This window comes from Strix uralensis, chromosome 4 (genome assembly GCF_047716275.1).
Source record: "Strix uralensis isolate ZFMK-TIS-50842 chromosome 4, bStrUra1, whole genome shotgun sequence".
In the NCBI taxonomy this organism is placed as follows: domain Eukaryota; kingdom Metazoa; phylum Chordata; class Aves; order Strigiformes; family Strigidae; genus Strix; species Strix uralensis.
The window spans coordinates 115987234-116008311 of NC_133975.1; the positions used below are offsets into that span (position 1 = coordinate 115987234).

The 21078-nt window shown below is 37.4% G+C and overlaps 1 protein-coding gene across 9 annotated transcripts in view; it reads left to right on the plus strand.

The window, feature by feature from the left end:
- Positions 1–21078, plus strand: part of UNC79 (unc-79 homolog, NALCN channel complex subunit) — a 114643-nt gene that overhangs the window by 88394 nt on the left and 5171 nt on the right. For all 9 annotated transcript variants that reach the window (XM_074868660.1, XM_074868663.1, XM_074868661.1 and 6 more), the window contains 7 exons: positions 781–885; positions 5911–5988; positions 8564–8653; positions 13595–13770; positions 15406–15592; positions 17006–17203; positions 19399–19476. In XM_074868660.1, the coding sequence (XP_074724761.1) occupies positions 781–885; positions 5911–5988; positions 8564–8653; positions 13595–13770; positions 15406–15592; positions 17006–17203; positions 19399–19476 (912 nt within the window). The remainder of the gene's footprint in view (positions 1–780; positions 886–5910; positions 5989–8563; positions 8654–13594; positions 13771–15405; positions 15593–17005; positions 17204–19398; positions 19477–21078) is intronic.

The window sequence follows — 21078 nt, forward strand, 5'->3', positions numbered from 1 at the left end:
GAGAGCTCAGTTTAAGTCTTCCCGCTGATCAAAATTCTTGAGTTGCTCTGGTCAGTAGCAGGTTATAGACTTGTTTCACATTTTTATCTTATTGTCTAAAGTCAGAGAATGTCAAAGTGAGATGTATAACAGGCTCATCTTATCTCTTGTACCTCCTTGCTGTCTCAGCATTACAACTCTGTTCTTAGTGTTCCAATCTCCATTGGCTGATTTTTCCCCTATGTTTTAAAATGTTTCTGTTGTAGCAGCTGTAGCCAAGATGGTTTTTATTGTATAAGTGGAAAAGTACTGCTAGTCTAATGAATGAAAATAGATGTTCAAGCTGCCTTAGCGCAGGCATCCTTATTTTAAGGAGAATGACAACAGAAAAAATGTGTGGTAAAAATGTAGACCATTTCTGGCAGGTTCAGTGAAAGAATAATGCTAAATACTATTGCCAGTTTTGTCCTCCTGTGTCAATCCTTATTGCTTTTCTCTTTATATGGTACTGCTTAGTGAAAACTACGCTGCATGCCTGGGCCTTAAAAATGGTTTATAAAATATATCTGTATTTCACATGTGAAATATTAAAATCTTGGATATAGTGCCTGATACAACGTCAAAGGAGTCTGTAGAATTACGTAAATGATGAATGATGTCTGCTTTTTTGTAAGACAGAAGAAACCAGTCCACTTTTGTAACTTTTTTATTCTCAAACATAGATAAAAAGTATCTTTATGGTTTACTAGTGGATATCAGTGAATTTCAGGACATTCATAATTCTATGTTTTTCTGTTGTAGGAAAGAGACAAATTCTACTTGACGCGCAGTGTCATATTGGAGTTACTGCAGGCACTCAAGTTAAAGTCACCCTTACCAGACATGAATCTGCTGCTGTTGGTGCAGGTACAGGAGATTCTCATGTAATTCTCATACTGATCATTGCTGATGTATTGAGGATCATAGAATGTATCTTGAGTTGGAAGGAACCCATAAGGATCGAGTTCATTGAGCTTCATACCGTGTCCCAGTGGGGCAGCTGACCCAATTGTTGCCTTGTCATATCATAGCCCCAAAACCAGTGAGCGGTTTGTGTAGGCAGGGGTGCTAGTTGATGAGGACCAAAACTCAGTTTCTGTCTGTTCAGGCAGGCAGTAAGCTGTCTCCAGTCCCTGAAGGCCATTCTCTTTTAACATGGATTTTTCCAGCAAAGAATACATAGACAATATTTCTGTTCCTTTCATTCTGTGAATTGCTGAGGTAGGAGTCAAGCTATCTTTTTCATAGAAAAATCTGAGGAAGTAGGATGCAAACTTGTGAAAAATCTTTCTGCCTGCAAAATGCCAAGTGGCACTGTTTGGCACCACAAGCCTGTCCTGCAAAAACAATTTACTGAAGTCCATCAATTTTAATCACAGGTAGTGGGCTCTCATTGTTTACAATGAGCTAACCGTTATATGCATTCAGTAACTTTAAATGATAGGGGACAACCACAACACCACTTTGTAAGGTTCAAGCAAGATGTTTGCTACGTAGATCATTCATAATGCTCCCAGCATCACAGCTCCATTCACTCTTTCCCCTCCCATTATGGGGTCAAAGCTTCATACAGCTTACTATGGGCTCACTTCCTTTTGAGTACTGGTACATTACTCATGGTAAATAAGTGGTTGCCAGTTGACAGAGAAATAATACTGACAAGTGAAATTATATAGCAGTTAGGATAACTCTGAAAACAATTATTATGCCATCAGTGTTAGGGGAAGAATTTGGTGCAGGGAAGAATGACACTTGGGTTTTTTTTCTTTTAATGGTAAAGGTTATTTTTTTTAATCCATTTTGATTTAAAAAGCAGAAATGTGCCTTTTTTTTTTTTTTTTTTTAAAGCTCAAGCTTCTTTTTTCAGTCCCAGCCAGGACAATCAAATAACCACCAACCTCTCTCTATCTTACGGGTGCAGTGATGTAGCTTGATACCGCACGGTGTTTGTTGACTTGAACTGACTTTTCCTCTATTACAGAATAAAGCAATTTTTCTGCATTGCTCCATTGTATAGCTCAGCCCTATGGCTACCCCATAGGTGACTGTCCCACAGTCTAGTCAATCTGGATTCCTCATTTGAGAATGCAAACATGACACATCAGTTTTGCCAGTGGGATTTAAGTGGGATTTAACTGGTAAACACTTGTCTCTCAGATTGAGTCAATCGCCTGATAGACACAGTAAGCAAAACTCTCTCTTATATTATCTTTATCTCATGAAGATAAAATGATAATTGCCTGGGTTTTCCTCCCAGCACAGTTCCCATATGCTGTATTCACTTTGGGATGTATTCATACCTTACACAACAGCACCTAATGTGGATATAAATGTCTTTTATGATGTCTCTCTTTCAGAGGCTGATGAAGTGATTCATATTTCCTGCTATCCAAAGCAGCCAGCTTCTGTTTTTATGCAGTCAGTGGTAAAGAATAGGAGTTGTATTCAGACCATCTGCCATAGATGCCTACTGGAGGCATGATGACTACTTCTCCCATTGACTGTGCAAATTGGCAGCCCTTGGTAGTATGTGGTCTGAATCATTCAACAGCCTCTTGAATTTAAATACCATAGTAACCACTAAGCCCATCTTAAGCACTTTTGTAATTTAAGAAACCTACTAATAAACCCACATATGTATCTGATTGATTATTTTAATTTTCTTTGGTACCGTTAATAGAATGAAGGGATTGGTTCACCTCTTCACCACACAAAGCCACTACAATATTAATTCAGATTGTATGGTTTTGAATCCATAAAGCTGTAGCAGGGTTAACACAGCACCAAATGTAAGTGGTTTTAATTTCCAAGACAGTCATGTCCCCATGGACATGTTAGCCTGTATTCAAGATTCTATACAGACAGTGCACACAGAATACGGAGATTCAATCAAAATGTTCAAGATAACAAAGGAGCTAGGAGCACTTTAATGATAGATCAGTCGTGGGCTGACTAACAAAGGAATTCCGAGAAATGTACACTTGACACCCACATTTGTCCAAATTACATGGTGCCATCAGTGTCACTGGTGACATCAGTGCTAAAATGAGAGTTAACTTTATCCCACTTTACAAAGAATGAGAATTTTAACCAGATCACCCCAATCATTGGATAGGTGTCCTGCATGATAAAGGGTACATAAAGTCTGTCTCCTTGATTTGTCCTAGCAAATGAAAGCCATCATGTACATGCTGCTGTTCCATGGGTTTCCATAGGAACTGCTTCTTCACCCAGCATTTTGTTTCCCAGTACTTTTCTCCCTCTCACATCTCACCAGCACACATATTCAGGATTTCCATTGACTTTAAATTATATTAGTGTCTCATTAGGATTTGCTTGTTGAGTCAGGCTCTAAGGTTCAGTGTATCTGATCTGTTTTGTTTAGGTGACTCTTATTTTGGGCTGGACCTTCAGCTAATGTAAATCACTGTATATCTACTGGTTCCACTTTATGTTTCTGTGAAGATCTGATCTACTAATTACTGAATGGAAGGATTTAAAGTTACATATAATATGTTTAGAAGAATATATATTTAAAAACACTGATTATGAATGGAGGTATAATATAGATAGATTATGGTATATAGATAATTCACTATAGTCAGCAGACATTCCCATTTAGACATTCTGCAGCTGTATCTCAGCAGACAATGCCAGTAAGAGGCATGGCAATTATTTGCCCATTTCTCATATATTTGTAGTGGGGGGGTATTTTTCTTTCCTTTTTGCTTTGCATATGGCTGGCATTAAATCTCTTGCCAGTGACATCTTAATGTATTACAGTATTTGTAGAGGAAGACAACATAAATGACAGTGAATTGGACTGGAAGTGTAAGAAGTTTTTCATTTTGAGTTTGGTTTCCCCATCCTCTTTTGACTGCATTGCAACTTTAGGAAGGATCCTTGGAGCTGGCAGTGATGATGAGAAAGATAAGCTAAACAAGGCCTAATTATTCATTAGAAATGGAATGGAGTTTGTCAGCAGTTTTTCACATATAAGTTAATATCTGTTACTTAATACAAACTCCTCTGTGCAAAAGGTATAGAAAGCTTACAGGAGGCCAGTAGAGATTGCTTTGGCTGCTGCTTCTTACTGTTCTTAAAATACTGTCTAAAAGAAATGGCATTTGTCTTTGGCAAGGGTTTTTTGTTGACTTATATGCTGAGTACTGTACAATGTCTGTAGCAGTGCACTGAACCTCACTGTTGGATGCTAAATATACTCAGCCAGATTCTTCAGAGAATTATGGTCCTTTTTTGCAGCTGATGTAGTACAGGGGAACCCTAATCTACACACAAATGGCTCACCGAGAAATCCTTCACACAGGACAACAATGTGTCTGTTGTCCAGAGAACCCAGTGTCAGCATTGCTCTTTCTGATATAGGGTGCCTTAAGAGAAAATCTGTCATCTGTTTGCCTAAGTCCATTAATGGTCCTTCTTTTAAAAGAGAAGTGGAGTGTCATGATTGCATGAACTAAGACTCAACTGTCTTTACGGAATTGATACAGCCTATAACCCTAAGGCTTTCTTTTGCTTCTCATGTAATTATTAGAGCTGTGGCCATTAGAGCACCAGGCCATCTCTCAACTGAAATATGAGTTAGATTCCTGTTTTATTTCCATTTGGCTTATTCTGGTGTAAAATAAATTCTAACTAGGAGAGTCATCAACTGGAGCCAGGCCTATGTCTGAGGATACCTGATTAGATTATTATTCTAAACTTAGGTATGTTTTTCTGGTATTTATCTCGAAGAACAGACTCTTTGTCAAGACATAGATTACATAGTTTCCAAGTCTTGGTAGTCACTCTGAGTTTAGATTAAATCTGTCATTGAAAGGTAAAGCTTGTGAAAATGTAAGAGTAAATTCTAAGTCTGTAAAGGTTATTTGGAAATATTTTCAAGAAGAGTGACCGTTCATTGAGAGTACTACTACCACACATGCATCAGACACTGTAATTGTGTAGTCAATATCTGTCTCAGTTTGTGAAGGTACCACAGTATTAATTTTCAAGAAAGAAAATTAAGGCTTAGACCTTAGTTTGACAATTCTTTTCTGTTTGTTCTTTCTTAGAAAGTTACATTGCATCACTATGGACAGAAATTGCTCAAGTGCAAATACAGTATTAGGACAAGTTTTAGGAATAAGCAAATCATCTGCAGGGTGTCCAATGCCTTATTGAAGCTTATAATGATTAAATAACAGTATTAGCAGGTTTACTGTATGAATGATGTGGACATCAGAGATTTTGGGTCAAGAGATTTGAAAATAAAAAGAAGCAAAAAAAAAGACAAGGAAAATAAAAGCATAACAAAAGCATTTAGAGATATTCTACTATAACAGAATTATAGTGACCTTCTCTCAGAAACAGCTTGTATTTTTGTAGTGCCGTGGCCTGTATTATGCAGAAGTTATACCACACCATACCAATATGTTCTCAACTTCAAAATTGTTCATATAATTAATCATTGTAGAATTTCAGTGAAAGTATTGTAGTATCACAGTGAAGGACATGGCATGTTGCCTTATCATTCTCTATCATGTTTTACTCTATAATGAAAGAGGAACATGTGATATAGGAATAGCAAAGATACATATTTTTGCTCATGAAGGAGGTCTGATTTATTATATAATATTCTTCAAATTACTTCTACACAGCATATATGTGTTAATTAAGCACACTAAAGTCAGATTTTTTTTCACTAAAATTAGCTCATTTATAATGGTGAGTTAACTAGATTGTTTATAAAGAGAGAGAGCTCTAAAGGCAAATTATCTTGAATAAAAGCAAGAAGAGATCTGAACTGATTTTAATAAAGTCATGAATAACATATTAGTGTCTTCAGGTTTCTCCAAAAATAATTAAAAAATAACTTTAATTTCTTCTTAGTTTGTTTGTGCAGATGCTGGAACAAAACTAGCTGAGTCAACAATCTTGCATAAACAGATGATTGCCTCTATGCCTGGAGTAAGTACTGAATCAAACTCAATCTCTTAGTTTTGGTTTTTAAAAAATGTATCTTATTCAGCTCGTTTTACTTCATTTTAATGTTCTTTCCTTTTCATTTCTCTTCTGGTTGGTAAGGTGTATTGCAGGCAGAGATTGAGATGCTGTTTCCTTTTTATTAATGTTGGAAAAGTTCTGAACTTGATGTTGTTTCCCTTACTTTCACTGATAATCATGTCATGTAACTGACTTTAGCTGGAGCCTGCGCTCAAGATGACAACATGTGGGGAACAGACCAGCTGAATGTCTCAAAAAACGGTAGCAGGGAGGAAAGCTACAAGCCATTGCCTCCATTCTCACAAAAGATTATCCGGTTAAAGAAGGGAGTTAATGGTATTTTTCTGGTAACGTAGGAGACATTCATCTATATCCTGCTGTTGAGTGTAGCTAATTTAGCAGTACTCATAACTGCCTGGGTGCTGAATATGCACCTGATGAACATGCGAGGAAGTAACACAACTGGAGGTCTTGGCTTGTTCCATAGCACATGTGACTGAGTACCCAAACAGATGGGTGAGTGTTAGCCCAGGTCTGCTTCACAAGCTGAGGAAAAATTGTTTCCCTGTATGTGTGTCTCTGTCAGCTTTAGGGGTGACCTAATAGGATCTTTTCTGTATATCTTCTGAAGTGAGTGACTTTTTTAAAAAGCAAATCTTCAGTAAAACCTTTCCTCCCAACAGAATATTTTAATTTTTTACTTGTTTTAAATAGATAGACTAATGTTGGTGTTGCGAGGTATGATGGAAAGTGATCATTTGAGAAGAAATCATAGAGTCAGGCTGCCTGCTGCTTGAATGAAACAGAATAGATGGTTGGAGAGAAGTCTTTTGTAACCGAGCATTATTTTCAGAGGTCTGAGTATAGTTTCTTTTATAATTCTATTACTCAGTATTTTAGAACCCATGTGGAATCCTTAGTCCACATAAACTGGATGGAGAATATGCTGGCAGGGCTGCCGCTGACCTTGTTTTACTGTTCGTTGTTCTGTCAAGGGAACTGACAGGCATAGCATTTGAAAAGCCAGAAGGTGGCATAGTTCAACACTGTGCAGATTGATATTAACACACAAAAATAAGAAGTGCCCAGGTCAGTTCTTTAAATATAGAATGCTAGCAGTTTCTCAAATTTCAGCCACTAAAACTCAATTATGGCTTAATAATTCTGTGATCAAAACTAAATCTGGTTCATTTGTATACTCAGATAGGGTAATCAGCTTCCAAGTGTAGGTATTTAAATAGATACCTTCCAAGTGTAGGTAATTAAATAGAGCTCAAAGAAGAGTAGTTTTCCACTGTAAATTTTACTGCAATGTTTTGCCCTGAGCCTATGACTTTAGAGACAGTAGTTTCTGGCTACTTCAGAAAGATACCTAATTTGATAATTTCATCATTTAGCCTCAAAAGTTAAGCATTGCTTTTACTTGGCCCCGAAGGATGAGGCATAGTTCCCCTTGAACTCAGCTAGCATTATCTTCACCTCAGACTATTAACATGTAAATGGAAGTTTATATGATACCTAGTGGGTCAGTTCTACTGCCTTCTGAAAGCTTCTCTCCCGGGTTCTTTGGTCTGTTTGAAGCCTTTATTTAACCTGACAGCTTTGTTCCATTGACTGCTTTGCGCACCTTGGGCACATCTTGTAGTAGCCGAAGGCCAGATTCGCATTTCTCATTGTGTTCTGGGAAAAGGATTATGAAAATTTGTACTGTGAGAATACAGCAAGCACCACACTGAGTCCTTTTGTTTTGCCTTTGAGGTCATTCTTGCTCTGGCACAGGTTGCTTCTCAATGCTTACACCTTTATGGTCAAACTGGAGCAGTTTGTGAAGGATTTCACTTCGCCTTTATATTCACTTAGCCTTGCCTCCCCTTTTGAAAATTGCAGTTAGCTTAAGTGCCATTAGAATGCTGTATTTTGAATGATTTTGCTTCACTAATATCCCAAAAACATTTGTTAGTTTAAAAAAAAGAAAAAAACCCTAACAGTTAAATTTCAGTGGTGTCCATTTTAGTGATGTTTACATATAAAAAACCCAAAGCCAGTCATTTAAACTGTTTTTCCATTATGATTAATGTGCATATAAGAGCATCTGTGCTTGTGACTGAATTTTGTTTTCTGGGACTGTAGCTGATTGGTTCCACTTGCAGAAATGCTCAGCTGCTTGAAGAACTGAGTTGTTAAACTCTCATTGACTTTTTAAGACTTTGCTTCTGGACCACTGTAAATTTCAGGATGACATGACAGGGAAAGTTTCATCAGTTAATCTTTTATTGCTGTCACAGATAAGAGTATTTTATGATACATGAAGAAACTACAGTGACTGGGCTATCTTTTTATACTATCATCAGATAAGAGGGCATATTACAGTGAGAAGAAAACCATCAAAGAATACCCATTCCTAATTAAAGTAATCTAACTCAAAAGTAAAATAAAGATTTTGAGATAGACAAATTGTGTTCTGGTGAACAAGAAACAAAGACAAAAACATGAACGTATTCAAAACCTGGTACTTAAACTTATTTCTTTTATGTTCTAGTGTGGAACAGCAGCAATGGAATGCATGAGGCAGTATGTTGGGGAAGTGCTGGATTTCATTGCAGATATGCATACCTTAACCAAATTAAAGGTTGGTTCTGGGTATACATTGATCTAATGTATATGTGGTTTTTTGTAATGAACCTGCCTGGAAGAAATGGTTGGAAGTCTTGGAGGATGACTGACAGGTTTATTTCTTTCTTTTTAAAAAATGTTAGTAGTGTTATAGATTAGATGCTTCTGGGGGATTGGTAGCTTGTGCAGTATTGAAGTGGAGGCAGATTCAAATATCGTGTGCACACAATAAAAATGCAGGTTTGATTTTTCTGAAATGTTGATGATAAGCTAACATCATACCAAAATCACTGTGAGAAGTAGTCATGTTCAATATAACCCATGGAAGCACAAAACTCCTTGCCTGTATAACTCATTACACTCTTCTGGAGGAATCCTGTGTCTCTCATATATGCAAACAGACACTTAAGTTAATTGGAAGTTCAGAGGTTATTAAAATGCAGTTAATTGACCTAAAAAAAAAAAAAAAGGGTCTTTTTTCTTATGGATACTGTTGTTTTTATTGTCAGATTATATTCTGTTGAGGTGGGGAAAACTAAGTAGTTGTTACCTCTGCAGTCCAAACTGCTTTTTGGTTTCTGTAGGAGTCATAGGAAAATACTCTGTCAACATTAAATATTTTATTTAGGAATTAATTTCATGAAAACATCCTAGCAATAATTAGCTGGTCAAAACCTGGAATTTCTGTTTCATGGGGGAAGCCAGTATCTATTAAATTTCCTACAAAATGAAAATTCTTTAAGATGTTTTAGAAAAGAACTAGGTTAAGTAACATTGCTGCTGTTTAATAGGAAATAATAGAAGTGTAGCTGTTTCATTTGCTAGCAAAGTAGCATTTATTGTTAATAGCTTAAATAAAGAATGTAATATTTCAGCTAATATATCACTAATAGCCAGTTGTAATGCTGTGGAGGGGGCAATATTTATTCTATTTAGCATAACACTGTCCCTTTAGGTAGTTTTATTGTAGCTGAGTACTAAGTGAGCACTGAGCTGGAGGTGAAACTTTGGTTATTAAAATCCTCCTTTTTGTGGAGGGAAAATACCTGTGTTATAGTGGAACCATCTGTCACTTCTCAGTGTGAAGCAAAGTTAGAGCGTAGTCTTTTGAGCTATATACTGGTACCCGGCACAAGGGTGGATTTCCTTCAGCACATAAAATGGAGGCAGAGGTGTGACTAGGCTTTGATGCTTCTAACTTCTGCAAAGCTGGCAAGACAAATGAATGGTGTGGGAGTGCAGCAGAGGGACTGTTACAGGTATGGAGGAGAGTCTGTGCCGTCAAAGATACAGCCAATTCTGAAATCTGACAGTAGAATTTTAGTCCTTGTACACCAACGACTTGGTGATCCAAAGGGAAGTTCATCAACTGAAAGAGGTCATTTCATCATGGGTCACAGTCAAGTGGCTGCCAATCTGCTTTTATGTGATCTAAAGCTCAGTTGACAGATACAGTGCTGTCCTGTTCTGACTGGTATGAATCATATTTCCATTGTTTACATGCCTGCGCTTTGGTGCATGTGGTCTTCTAGGGAAGTTCTTTGACCAAGGTCTTGCATCTAACCTCAAGAGCCACTGTGCTTCTATAACACAGAGTGCATCTGCTAATAAAGGGTGTTGATGGTCTGTTTTCCTGATAAATCAGTACAATGTTTCCCTGAAAGGGCCTCTCTACTACTGTACCAGTCCCTGCTGAAAGTTACTGGAAATGCACTGGAGTGTTTCATGCTACAAGTTCATGCAAGCATTCTGTGGCAGGCAAGACAGAATAAATGATAACCTGTAGTGGATTCCGATACTGGAGTTTGTTTATGAAGCAATGAAGTGAGAACTTTTACTCTACTAGTTTCTCGCACATTCACTTGCTCACTGTCCCCCTGCCCCCTCCATTCCACCTCATGCCTCAGAGGGAACATGTTATTGCAAGTTAATAATACTTACCACAAAGGAAGAAGAATCTCAGCTAAGCTGAAACTCACATCTTTTGAAACTTGCAGTGACCTTGTTTTACTGGTGTTGTGATTTAACCCCAGCCAGCAACAAAGCACCACACAGCTGCTTGCTCACTCCTCCCCCCTCCCAGTAGGATGGGGCAGAGAATTGAAAAAAAAGTAAAACTTGGGGGTTGAGATAAGAACAGTTTGAGAATGAAAATAAAATAAAATTTAATAACAACAACAATAATAATAATGAAAAGGAATACAACAAAAAGAGTGAGAAATAAAACAAGAGAAGTGATACACAATGCTCAACACCTGCTGACAGATGCCTGAGCAGTGATCTGCCCCTCCCAGCCCACTCCCCCTGGTTTATATACTGAGCATGACATTCTATGGTAGAGAAAATCCCTTTGGCTAGTTCAGATCAGCTGTCCTGGCCACGCTCCCTCCCGGCTTCTTGTGTACCTCCTCACTGGCAGAGCACGGGAAACTGAAAAATCCTGAACTTTGGGTAAGCACTACTTAGCAACAACTAAAACATCAGTGTGTTATCAACATTATTCTCAACTAAATCCAAAACACAGCACCATACCTGCTACTAGGAAGAAAATTAACTCTATCCCAGCCGAAACTGGGACAACTGGACAAAATACCGCTTTTGTTAAGGTCTTACCCTGTTGGCCATATGTCTTGAATCCCATTGAGTTTTAAAAAAATACTCTAATAAAGGAAGCAGCCTTTTGTGCTGGAGTAGAAATTTACTTCGAAGCGTAAATTAATTAACAATTTTCAGCTGAATTGGATTGTCTTCCCACTCGATTCTTTAATGTTATTCACCCGTTTCTCTTACAGTTCAGAACTACTTTCAGAATAGGTAGGCAAATGAATCATAAATGAGGGTGAGATGCATCTGGTTTGCCAGTTCCACAGAAAAACATAAACTTATCTGAAACAGGAACGGGGAAAATGTATATATAAATAATTGCAGGTATCCTCCCTCCCATGTAAAATGTTTCTGTAGAAAGCTCTGCCATTTGCATTCTTTTCTTCTACTCCTTCTCCCTTGTAGTCTGATTTTTAGAAATGCTCTTACAATGTTTAAGTCTGATAAGATGATAATTTCTTATGCTCAGTAGGACTATTTTTTTTTCCTACATGGATATAGATAGGACATGAACTAAAACTTTACACAGTTCTTCACTTTTATGTTTTGAAATTAGACAAGAAGCTTCCCAAATGTGTAGTCTGACTGTTTAAAACTAAATCAGAACCAAATGGGCTAAAATTTCATGCTGCTTTGATTTAGCCATGTAATACAGGAATCTGAGAACAAGATTAATGTAATAGGAGAGTCAAATATGACCATAGTTTTATGTGTTGTAAAGAATAAGCTCTGGCTGTCTTTGGAAAATGAAAAGCCAGTTCTTATTTAACCAGACCAGATAAACTTATTCTGTGGTTCCAACATAGTTGGGAAAATATTTGTAAACATTTCTGTTTATAAATAGAAAGAACTTTAAACAAATTCACAACATCTAGACTGAAATTCTTGTAAGCTCATTTAATACATTTACTTATGCTGCTTGGGTTTTATGAACAGAGGTGTTCCTAGGAAGTAAGTCCTAAAATTATCCAGTTGTACAATTTCTTACTATGAGTATCAACAGCATCTGGGCTACCAAACTAACACAAAGAATACTATATGATTTAAATGGCCAGTAACAATCCCAACAGCAAAAGTTTAATCTTGGTTTTCAGATTTTGAAATTTCTACTCTCTGTAGAAATTCAGTGAACAGAGATAGTTAAAGTTGTTTATTCATTTCCAATGTCTTATTTTGCATGTCTGAGAATAGTTTCTTTGAAAGAGGTTAATTATTTTCAGTCCTGCATATTAGCAACTACTGCATTATAAAAAAGGTATAAATGTTAATTCTCATGATAATCACATCCCAGTTTGTTGTTTTTGTTCAGTTTAATATTTTTCTCTTTGGGATAACATTTTAATCAGTAAAGCTCAGCAAGATTTTATGTAGAAAATTCCACCATTTTTGAAGAAGCATAATGTATCTGGCTGCACACCTCTCTATCCTTTTTACCTGGTTCTATAACAACGTCATTAAATATTCATGCTGGTATTTTTTTTTTTTTCCTTGAAAGAGACTTCAAAAAGTGATTTTGGAGAGTGTTAAGTTGCTGGGGTCAGATACTTATCTGTTATAAAATATTACTGGTCCACTGATTTTTATCCTGTTATAATAATTTAATAACTGATGACCTGGATTTTCTTGTGCAAAGCATATGGCTCTCCTTTAAGCAAGCAAATGCACTCAGCATGTGTTCTGTTAGTCTAGTAACAGAAGGTAATGCTAGGTTAGGTTAATTAGAAATATGGAAGTATCTCAGGAAGCACCAATGAAACATTCCTGAGAGCTGACAAAGCAGGATAATAAATTATCTTTTCAGGCAGAAATATTTGCATGTTTGTTGGTAAAACGTCTAGCCATTTTATTTCCAGGGCTTGAAGCCATTTGTAGCAGCTGAGTAGTGCAACATAGTCATATTGCTGGTGAATGAATGACAGCTTATTTCTGTACATATAAATGGAATATTGCATAGGGAAGGCATTTCCTGCCCAGATGCTATCTTTTTAAATGGTTAGATTCTTTCATCTTCACTGAAGCTGTCTGGACATGCAACCATTAGTTTGTATTCATCGACTGTTGAGTTTGCTGATACAAAAGGTGCCTGTACATTTTGCACAATTCATATTTTGAGGGGGCTCTTGACAGTGTGGCCCTCTGTGGAAAGATCTGCATCATAAAGCTGTTATTAATATAGGGACTGGAGAATTTTTAAAAATCTATTTCTGAGTTTTGTTCTGTAGTTTTGTAGACACTGTTAGAGACCCTGAGAAAGGAATTGAAGGGAAATGAAATAGAATACGCTATTGCTTGGAAGAACTTAATTCAAGTGACATATTCTTTTTGGGTAGGAAATCAGATCTTTGCCTTGCAGAGTCACATGAAGACTTGTTCTCAGCCACTGCATGAAGACACATTTGGTGGACATCTGAAAGTTGGTTTAGCTCAGATTGCTGCTATGGAAATCACACGGGGAAACCACAGAGACAACAAAGCTGTGATCCGGTATTTGCCTTGGCTTTACCATCCTCCTTCTGCGATGCAACAAGGGTGAGAATGCTTTTGCACAAAAAGGAATCCTAAAATGAGTTAGAAATATTCATGGAATTCTGTGTTTATTGCCGGATTCTATAGATAAGACCTACAGTAGGGAATGGTGGCTGTGGGTCATTGAGACAGCTGGTCAGTAGCTCCCTGATCCTTAACTGAGGAGTTCATCAATGCAATATTTAAAGTACGTGCCAAAGGAACAGTGGAGTTAACTCCATTTGCTTGACTGGAGTTACCCTGGAAATTAACTTGATTCTCAATCTAGATACAGACAGTGAAAAGCACACAGGTACTTGATCAGTCCTAGAATTATAGAAAATATGTTGGGAGTTATAGAGAATACAATGAGAAATGTCCTTTGAAATTATGGTATAGAAATGAGCGAGAACTGTAAATGTATTGATAATAAAAATACTGACTACATCTGGTTAATTAGATGAGGGAAGTCCTGACCTTCAAGACATGTTTTTTTATCCGTTTTCACTGTGAGAAATCCTAATCTGCAGAGTTCTGTCTTCAACAAGGAGATGCTGTCCCTTGTCTTACAGTGACAACAAATGAGATGTTTTGAGTGTAGACTGTGTTTCAACAAGCCTGTATTCTTGTCCCAGCTTTGTCCCAGACTATGTGCCCCAGGATTCTGGGGACTAAGCTGCTTAGGCTCTAGTCCTGTAGATACATCTGCATGTACTTTAATGGAGAGCATATCTTATTTTGGAAATGGAGTTGTTACCTCCTTGCACTTCAATTTCTTACATGTGAAAAAAGGACTATGTGTTCTGAGTTGAAGGTAGTGAATTCCTTAGGAAGAGCATCATATCAGTCTATTAAAAAAAAAAATTGATGGAATGCCCCTTTGCTGCTAGGAGTTCTTGACAATGACATCAAATCAGAAATTAAAAACAGTAGTGAGAGTGGCCTAGTAAGTACTGATTTATTGATCAAATAAACAATTATTTTTTTCCTGTGCCTAGGAATTCAAATGAGTATATAATCTGATTTTGGTAGCAGCAAGGGGACAGACAAAATGACACCAGAAAAGTGTTACTGCTTTTTAAATTATATAAGCACATTACTTTACAATTAGACATTACACTAGATGGTAGATGAATACTTAACTGTCACAAAAAAGTGCCCTCAGAAATATGCAGTTCAAATGTCCAGGGAGGGGCTAAGGAAAAGAGAAATTAACTCCACTTTACCATTGGAGAAGTGGAAGTAAGGCATGGTGCCTGCCTTGGAGCTTGCTGTGGAGTGAAGAATTTCCTGTCATCACCCTGTTACCCATGGGCTGTCCAGGGGAGCTGAGAGGATCATTTCCACTTGGGCAACCCTTCCCATCTGATGATTTCCATGTAAAAAAAATCACTGTGTATGCAACCAGTGAACCTGTGAATGTTTCAGCCTTTTATGGAGACTGTTTCTCGGACCCACCAAATATGTTCTGTTGGACTTGTTAACAGTACATCAAGTCCACTAAGTTCTGTGTGGTTCTAGTCTTCCCATAAGCTGTACCAATGATCTGTGCCTCCAGCACATTGAGACTGCATCTGCCTAGTGTGCATAAGGAGACTCCATATTTTGGGGAAAACCAGAAAATTTAGCATCATTGTAAAATCCGCTCTTTCTTGACAGGCCCAAAGAGTTCATAGAATGTGTCTCACACATTCGTTTGCTGTCCTGGCTACTTCTGGGGTCTCTGACACACAATGTTGTCTGTCCAAATTCTTCATCATCTTGCATGCCTATTCCACTGGATGCGGGTTCACAAATTGCTGACCATCTTATTGTTATTCTGATTGGGTTTCCAGAGCAATCAAAGGTAAGGGATTCTGTGCTTTAAGTGGAGGTGTGTTATATATTGGCCTTATTATTGCGAACATTTATTTCTTTGTAAGAAAAAAGGAGGGGTAAAACCTTATTAAAATCTGGGAGCTGGGGAAAATAATCTCTGTAGTTTTTCTTGTGTAGGTGCCTCTTAATGCATAGAAAACTGGTGATGAAATCACAATTAACTTTGAGATTCAACTATTTCAAAATATCTCAGCACAGGAGTGAGGAAGGAAAAACTGAATTCCAAATTGAAGCTTTAGCAATGGCCATCTCTGTAGCAAATCTCTCAAAATTACTTATTCTAGTTGTGTAGTAGAATTGGATAACCTATAAATAACGTTATGATCAAAAGTTAATTACAAACAGCGATGATTCAAGCACAACTTTTTTTCTCAAGGTGCTCTGGACAAGTAGAGTTATTGCAAATCATAAGCCATTTGTGATAGTAGTTTAACACAGATATAGCAGCAGTCTTTGACACCAACCACGATTTTATTAGCAACAGAAGCAGAATGATCACACATTTATCTTGTACGTAAAATCCCCCTTTCTTTCCCCTCACCCGGCCAAGACACAGGTGCTTCCCATTCATTTCTTTGGCCTTTCTTTGCTCTTTCAAATACCTCTTTCAGTTACCAAGCAACCATTGCAATGTTTGGTGTAGTCACACTGTCACAGAGAATGAATCACTGTTGCACTTGCAAACTGAGAAAATGTCTCTGACCAGAAGCATCTTTCTTGTAATGAAGTAGTTAATGTCCAGCACTCCTGGAGGCTCAGACACTGTGATATATAACACGTATTAGCACAGAGCCATGCTTGAGTATGCAAAATGAATTCTCTGATAGCTTTTCAAAACTTACTTTCTTTGACTGTGAGCAGTTCTGTCCCAGCAAGGTAGAAGTGGTTGACAGATTCACAGAACAGATGTAAGATGATGTATTTTCTATGGTAGCCTTCCTTTCAGGTGATCAGAATCTGAATAACCTACCCCAGCAGCATTTTTGAAATGGAGTCATATGTGCCAGAGCCTCCAGGCCTTCTACAGATTGCAGTGGAGTTTTTCCATCAAGGACATCTCAGAACTAGTCTCAAGTAGCTGTTCTGCAAAACTAATCTTCTCTTTAAAGGGACTGACCTTCATGACATACACTAAGATTGCATGGGAGTGTGTGTTTGTAAATGCAGTTTTTAGTCTGTAAATACAAAACTAGTTTTTAAACATGGTGAAGATGTTATGAAGCGTACTTGACTTACTGGTTCCTAATGGGAGAGAAACATGGAAAGTGAGGGGCAAGACTGCACAGTAGGATGCATGACAGAAGAGTGCTTTGAAAGCCTCTGCACTGTATCCATTACACTTACTTAAATAAATATTTTCCTCTATTTTCTGTTTCTACAGACATCTGTTCTGCACATGTGTTCCCTCTTCCATGCATTTATATTTGCTCAGCTCTGGACAGTGTATTGTGAACAAACAGCAGTAGCTCCGACAGTCCAGAATCAAAATGAATTTAGCTTTACAGCAATCCTTACAGCCCTGGAGTTCTGGAGCCGAGTGACACCTAGCATCCTACAGCTAATGGCACATAACAAAGTGGTGAGTCAAGTGCTGTGTACAGATTTAGTACAGATTAAACTCAGAGAGCTTGGCTTTGTTTTAGTTTCAGTGGAATACATCGGACTATGAATAACATCATAAAGCAACTTTGATGCTTTTGAGAAATTAAAGGGAAAGCTAATCAGTAGTGGTTTAACCTCTCAGTGGGCTTGAAACAGGATGTAGGAGGATCTGCCTGAAACAGAATGAAGAGCTAGAGCTGCTGTTTGTTGGATTAAGGGCTCTCTGCATCAGGTCTCATGTTATATATCTTCCTGCTCTTCACAGTGATCCTGTTGTTTCATCTGATTCTGCCTTACTGGAGCAACTAAATGTTTTAGGATAATTTTGTGAATATCTACCTGAATAGTTTTTACCATGTGATGGCAAAAAACTACACAAATGCTGACACTTGACTCATAACCCATTGGTTACTCATCAGAAATAAGCTACATAAATATCTCTGGAAACATTTTTGAGTAATGACTGACTTGAAGGAGGTATATCTAGAGATAAGGTTTGAAAGGGAAATGTTTACTTTTCCAGAAATTGTCCAGACCATTTTTTGGAAATAACTTCTAAGCATTTATTTACTTCAACTACTCACTGCTGTTGGGGCAGTTTTGTACAGTAAGAACGGAGAGGGGTTCCAGCAGCCTTTTCATAGGTGCTACCTTTGCTTCCCATTGACTAATGGTTCTCTGGGCCTGCAGGCTTAGGGTTGAGAGCTTGTTTCTGATGGGCAAGATGTATTGTGTTTCCCACTTTCCAGAAAGTCATGACAAGTCTGTCATGACTTGTCAAAACTTTTTAACTTTAACTGAGATGGTAACTAGTAGCCCTGCTCTGGAGAACCTGGTATTAGCTTTGAATGAGAAAGATTTCTTTATACATGGCCCAGTCTTCTAAGTCAGGTGCTCTTAAGGTTTGGGATTTTTCATTCTTTGTTTGTTTGGGGTTTTTTCTTTTTCAAATGAAGACCTGATATCCATATGGAAATTATTTTATGTCATTCCCATTTCTCTGTGTGAAACATCTTCCACCCCAGGCAGGTATCGACACTCGCCCTTTCAATTGCAATTGCATGGGCTGCACTTGAGTGCCTTTGAACCAGTTACTATTCCCTTGTGTCTTGTCCATATCAGGCAAGGACCAGCTAAAGCTGTCTTCAAATGATATTTTAGCCTCTGACATCTATTGAGGTCTCTGTGGCTGACAAGCCACTGTTGGGAACAGTAGTTCTGAAGTTCCATTTGAATAAACCGGAAATGTGCATAACGCTTCTAAAGCCAGTTGTTTAGTCAGACACAAAGGCTCTTGTCAAGCCTTAGGACAAGAATATGACCTGGAAGACCCAAGTTCCAATCCTTATTCTGAAAGTATCTCATTATGTGGCTTTAGTGCAAGTTATTAAACTCTCAGCCTCAGCTCTTGCTCTGTGAAATGTAGATAATAATACTTGTCTGTCTCACAGGGTTGTTGTGAGGTTAATTAGTTAGTGTTTGTAAAGCGCTTTGAAGATGAAAAGCACCACATAAAAGCTAAGTTTATTATTATCGAGGGGAATTTACACATAGTTCAGACAGGCACTGTAAATACTGCTGGCTCAGGGTATTTGTCTTGTACCTATGAATTTACACAATATAAACCATAAAGTGTTGTCTACTACCAAATAACTGATATTTGCATCTGTCATAATTCATGGTACAAAATGGAAGAATTATGGGCTAGCTGCCAGTTCAGAACAATAAATTGTCTTTTGATGGGGGAAAAAAAGATGGTTTTTGTGAGTATGTTAATTTTCAAAGATTCAGTAAATAAAAATATCAATTTCTGGCACACTGATTGATGAGAACTACACAGCAAAGTCATGTAAAAGGATTTATGATGTCTGAAGAGAACAAAGCTGAAGGCGACTTGTTTTGATGTGTGGTATGAATTAAAATACATCAAGCGCTTTGAAATATTTAACAGACAGGTGTTGCCTCATCGGGGAAAACTAAATAAAGAAAATGTCCCTTATGTGCTTGTGTAATATTTAATCTTATATGTCAGCGATTAATAAATGCACATCTAGTGATTCAGTGTAACTGCCAAGCAAATATAGGAAGATTCTTTTTAGACACTGTTGGCTTAGTTTACAACACTGTTATGCTGGACACTAATTTGGTTTTATGCTTTTATTTTTTTTCAAGATGGTGGAAATGGTGTGCCTGCATGTGATTAGTTTAATGGAGGCTTTACAGGAATGCAACTCTACTATCTTTGTAAAGGTAGGCATACCATACCATGAATATTTAGTTAATGATGTTGACTGTCTATTGTGAGTTCTACACTCACTGTTTTCTGCTTTCCTTCCCACTCAACATAAGAAAGTGGAAGAAGCTGAGGTTTAGATGCTAATGCAGAAGTAAAACCTAGTAGAGCATAACAAAAAATAAAATCTCTGATAAGAAGTAAGACCAGAACATAATCTCAAATGAAATTTCTCCTGATTTTTTTTTTTTAAATTAACTTCTGATCTACTTTCCCCTTCCATTGTTGCAATGGTGTTATTCCTCTAATAGACTCAACTGGTGTCACTGACTTGGAGAACCTCTAGGTACCATCTGAATTTTCAGCCATTCTGTATCTTTTAATCATCATAGGTGCTTTGCAGATCACCTCACTGTTCTGAACCTCACATTCTTTTAGGTTGATTACAAAAACTGTGCCACAGTGGTTTTCTTGTTATTATATGCCTACATGTCTAACTTAGTCAAATATTATTTGATAGTGAATCTTGTTCCCCTAGGATGTGTAGGGCATTCTTTGGTTAGAGAATCAAATTCTGCATGCTTCATTCATGTAAAATTATTTTTTTGGAAATCGGGGTCCTATGGGTCACCACAGCATTTTCAGAACAGGTTTTCAAAGGATTGGGGTAGTCTCACAAGCATAAACCAATTTTACTAGCCTTCTTTACATACTTCCCATTGCATTATTCTGCAGAATTCTTCTGTTGCCATAAAGTAAACTTCTGACTTCTGTTTTACTCCAGTCTTTTATGGTCAAGCAGGAATTGAAAATAAAGTAGCTAAAATTTAAGGTCTTGATGTCAGTTGGCATGAAAGTATTCACACTCATTGTGAAAATACAGATTTATAGTCAGTAATGACTTGATTCACTACAGGAACTCTGTCACTATGGGATGTTAAAGTGATCATGGCTGTCCCCCTGAGACATAGGGGCTTCTCTTTCAGTCAGTCCAGGATGTCCAGAATTTTGACAAGGATGAAGAATGTCTTTAAAGCTGTAAGGACATTGTTACTGTAAAATCAACTCATAAACCTGTGAAATTCAGAGCTAAGGTTTATTTCATGTTCAGTGGATTGGAGATGGAAGAGAAGAATCTGGGTGACCAAATCCTCTTTACTTAGCCCCACCTTAGTGAAATTCTGCAGGAACAATATACGTACATAATAGATTATAGGATTCTTAGTCCCATGTTCCTAATTATTTTCAAAACTAATTGTCAAAATACACTAACTAATAATAACTAATTGTCAAAATATTTATTTATATATTATATTGTAGATCTGAAAAGTAAGTGTCATGATGTGAGGAGAGACTTACTGTAAGTTTGAAGTCTTTCAGAGAAGCAGAACTAAAACTTATTCACACAGGAACCAATTGAATGAGTGGCATCTCTATAATTTAAAAAAAAGACCAACTTTGAGACTGTCTCTTCTTCCTTGGCTGTGAAGAAGATTTGAACTTTGTTACTGCTACTTCAGAACTCTGCCAGGATGAAAATTCTTTGAATATTAGTTGACTGGGCAGTTTTTGGGTAGCTTGTTTTATTCTAGACAATCTTTTATTGCCCTGCCTTTGAT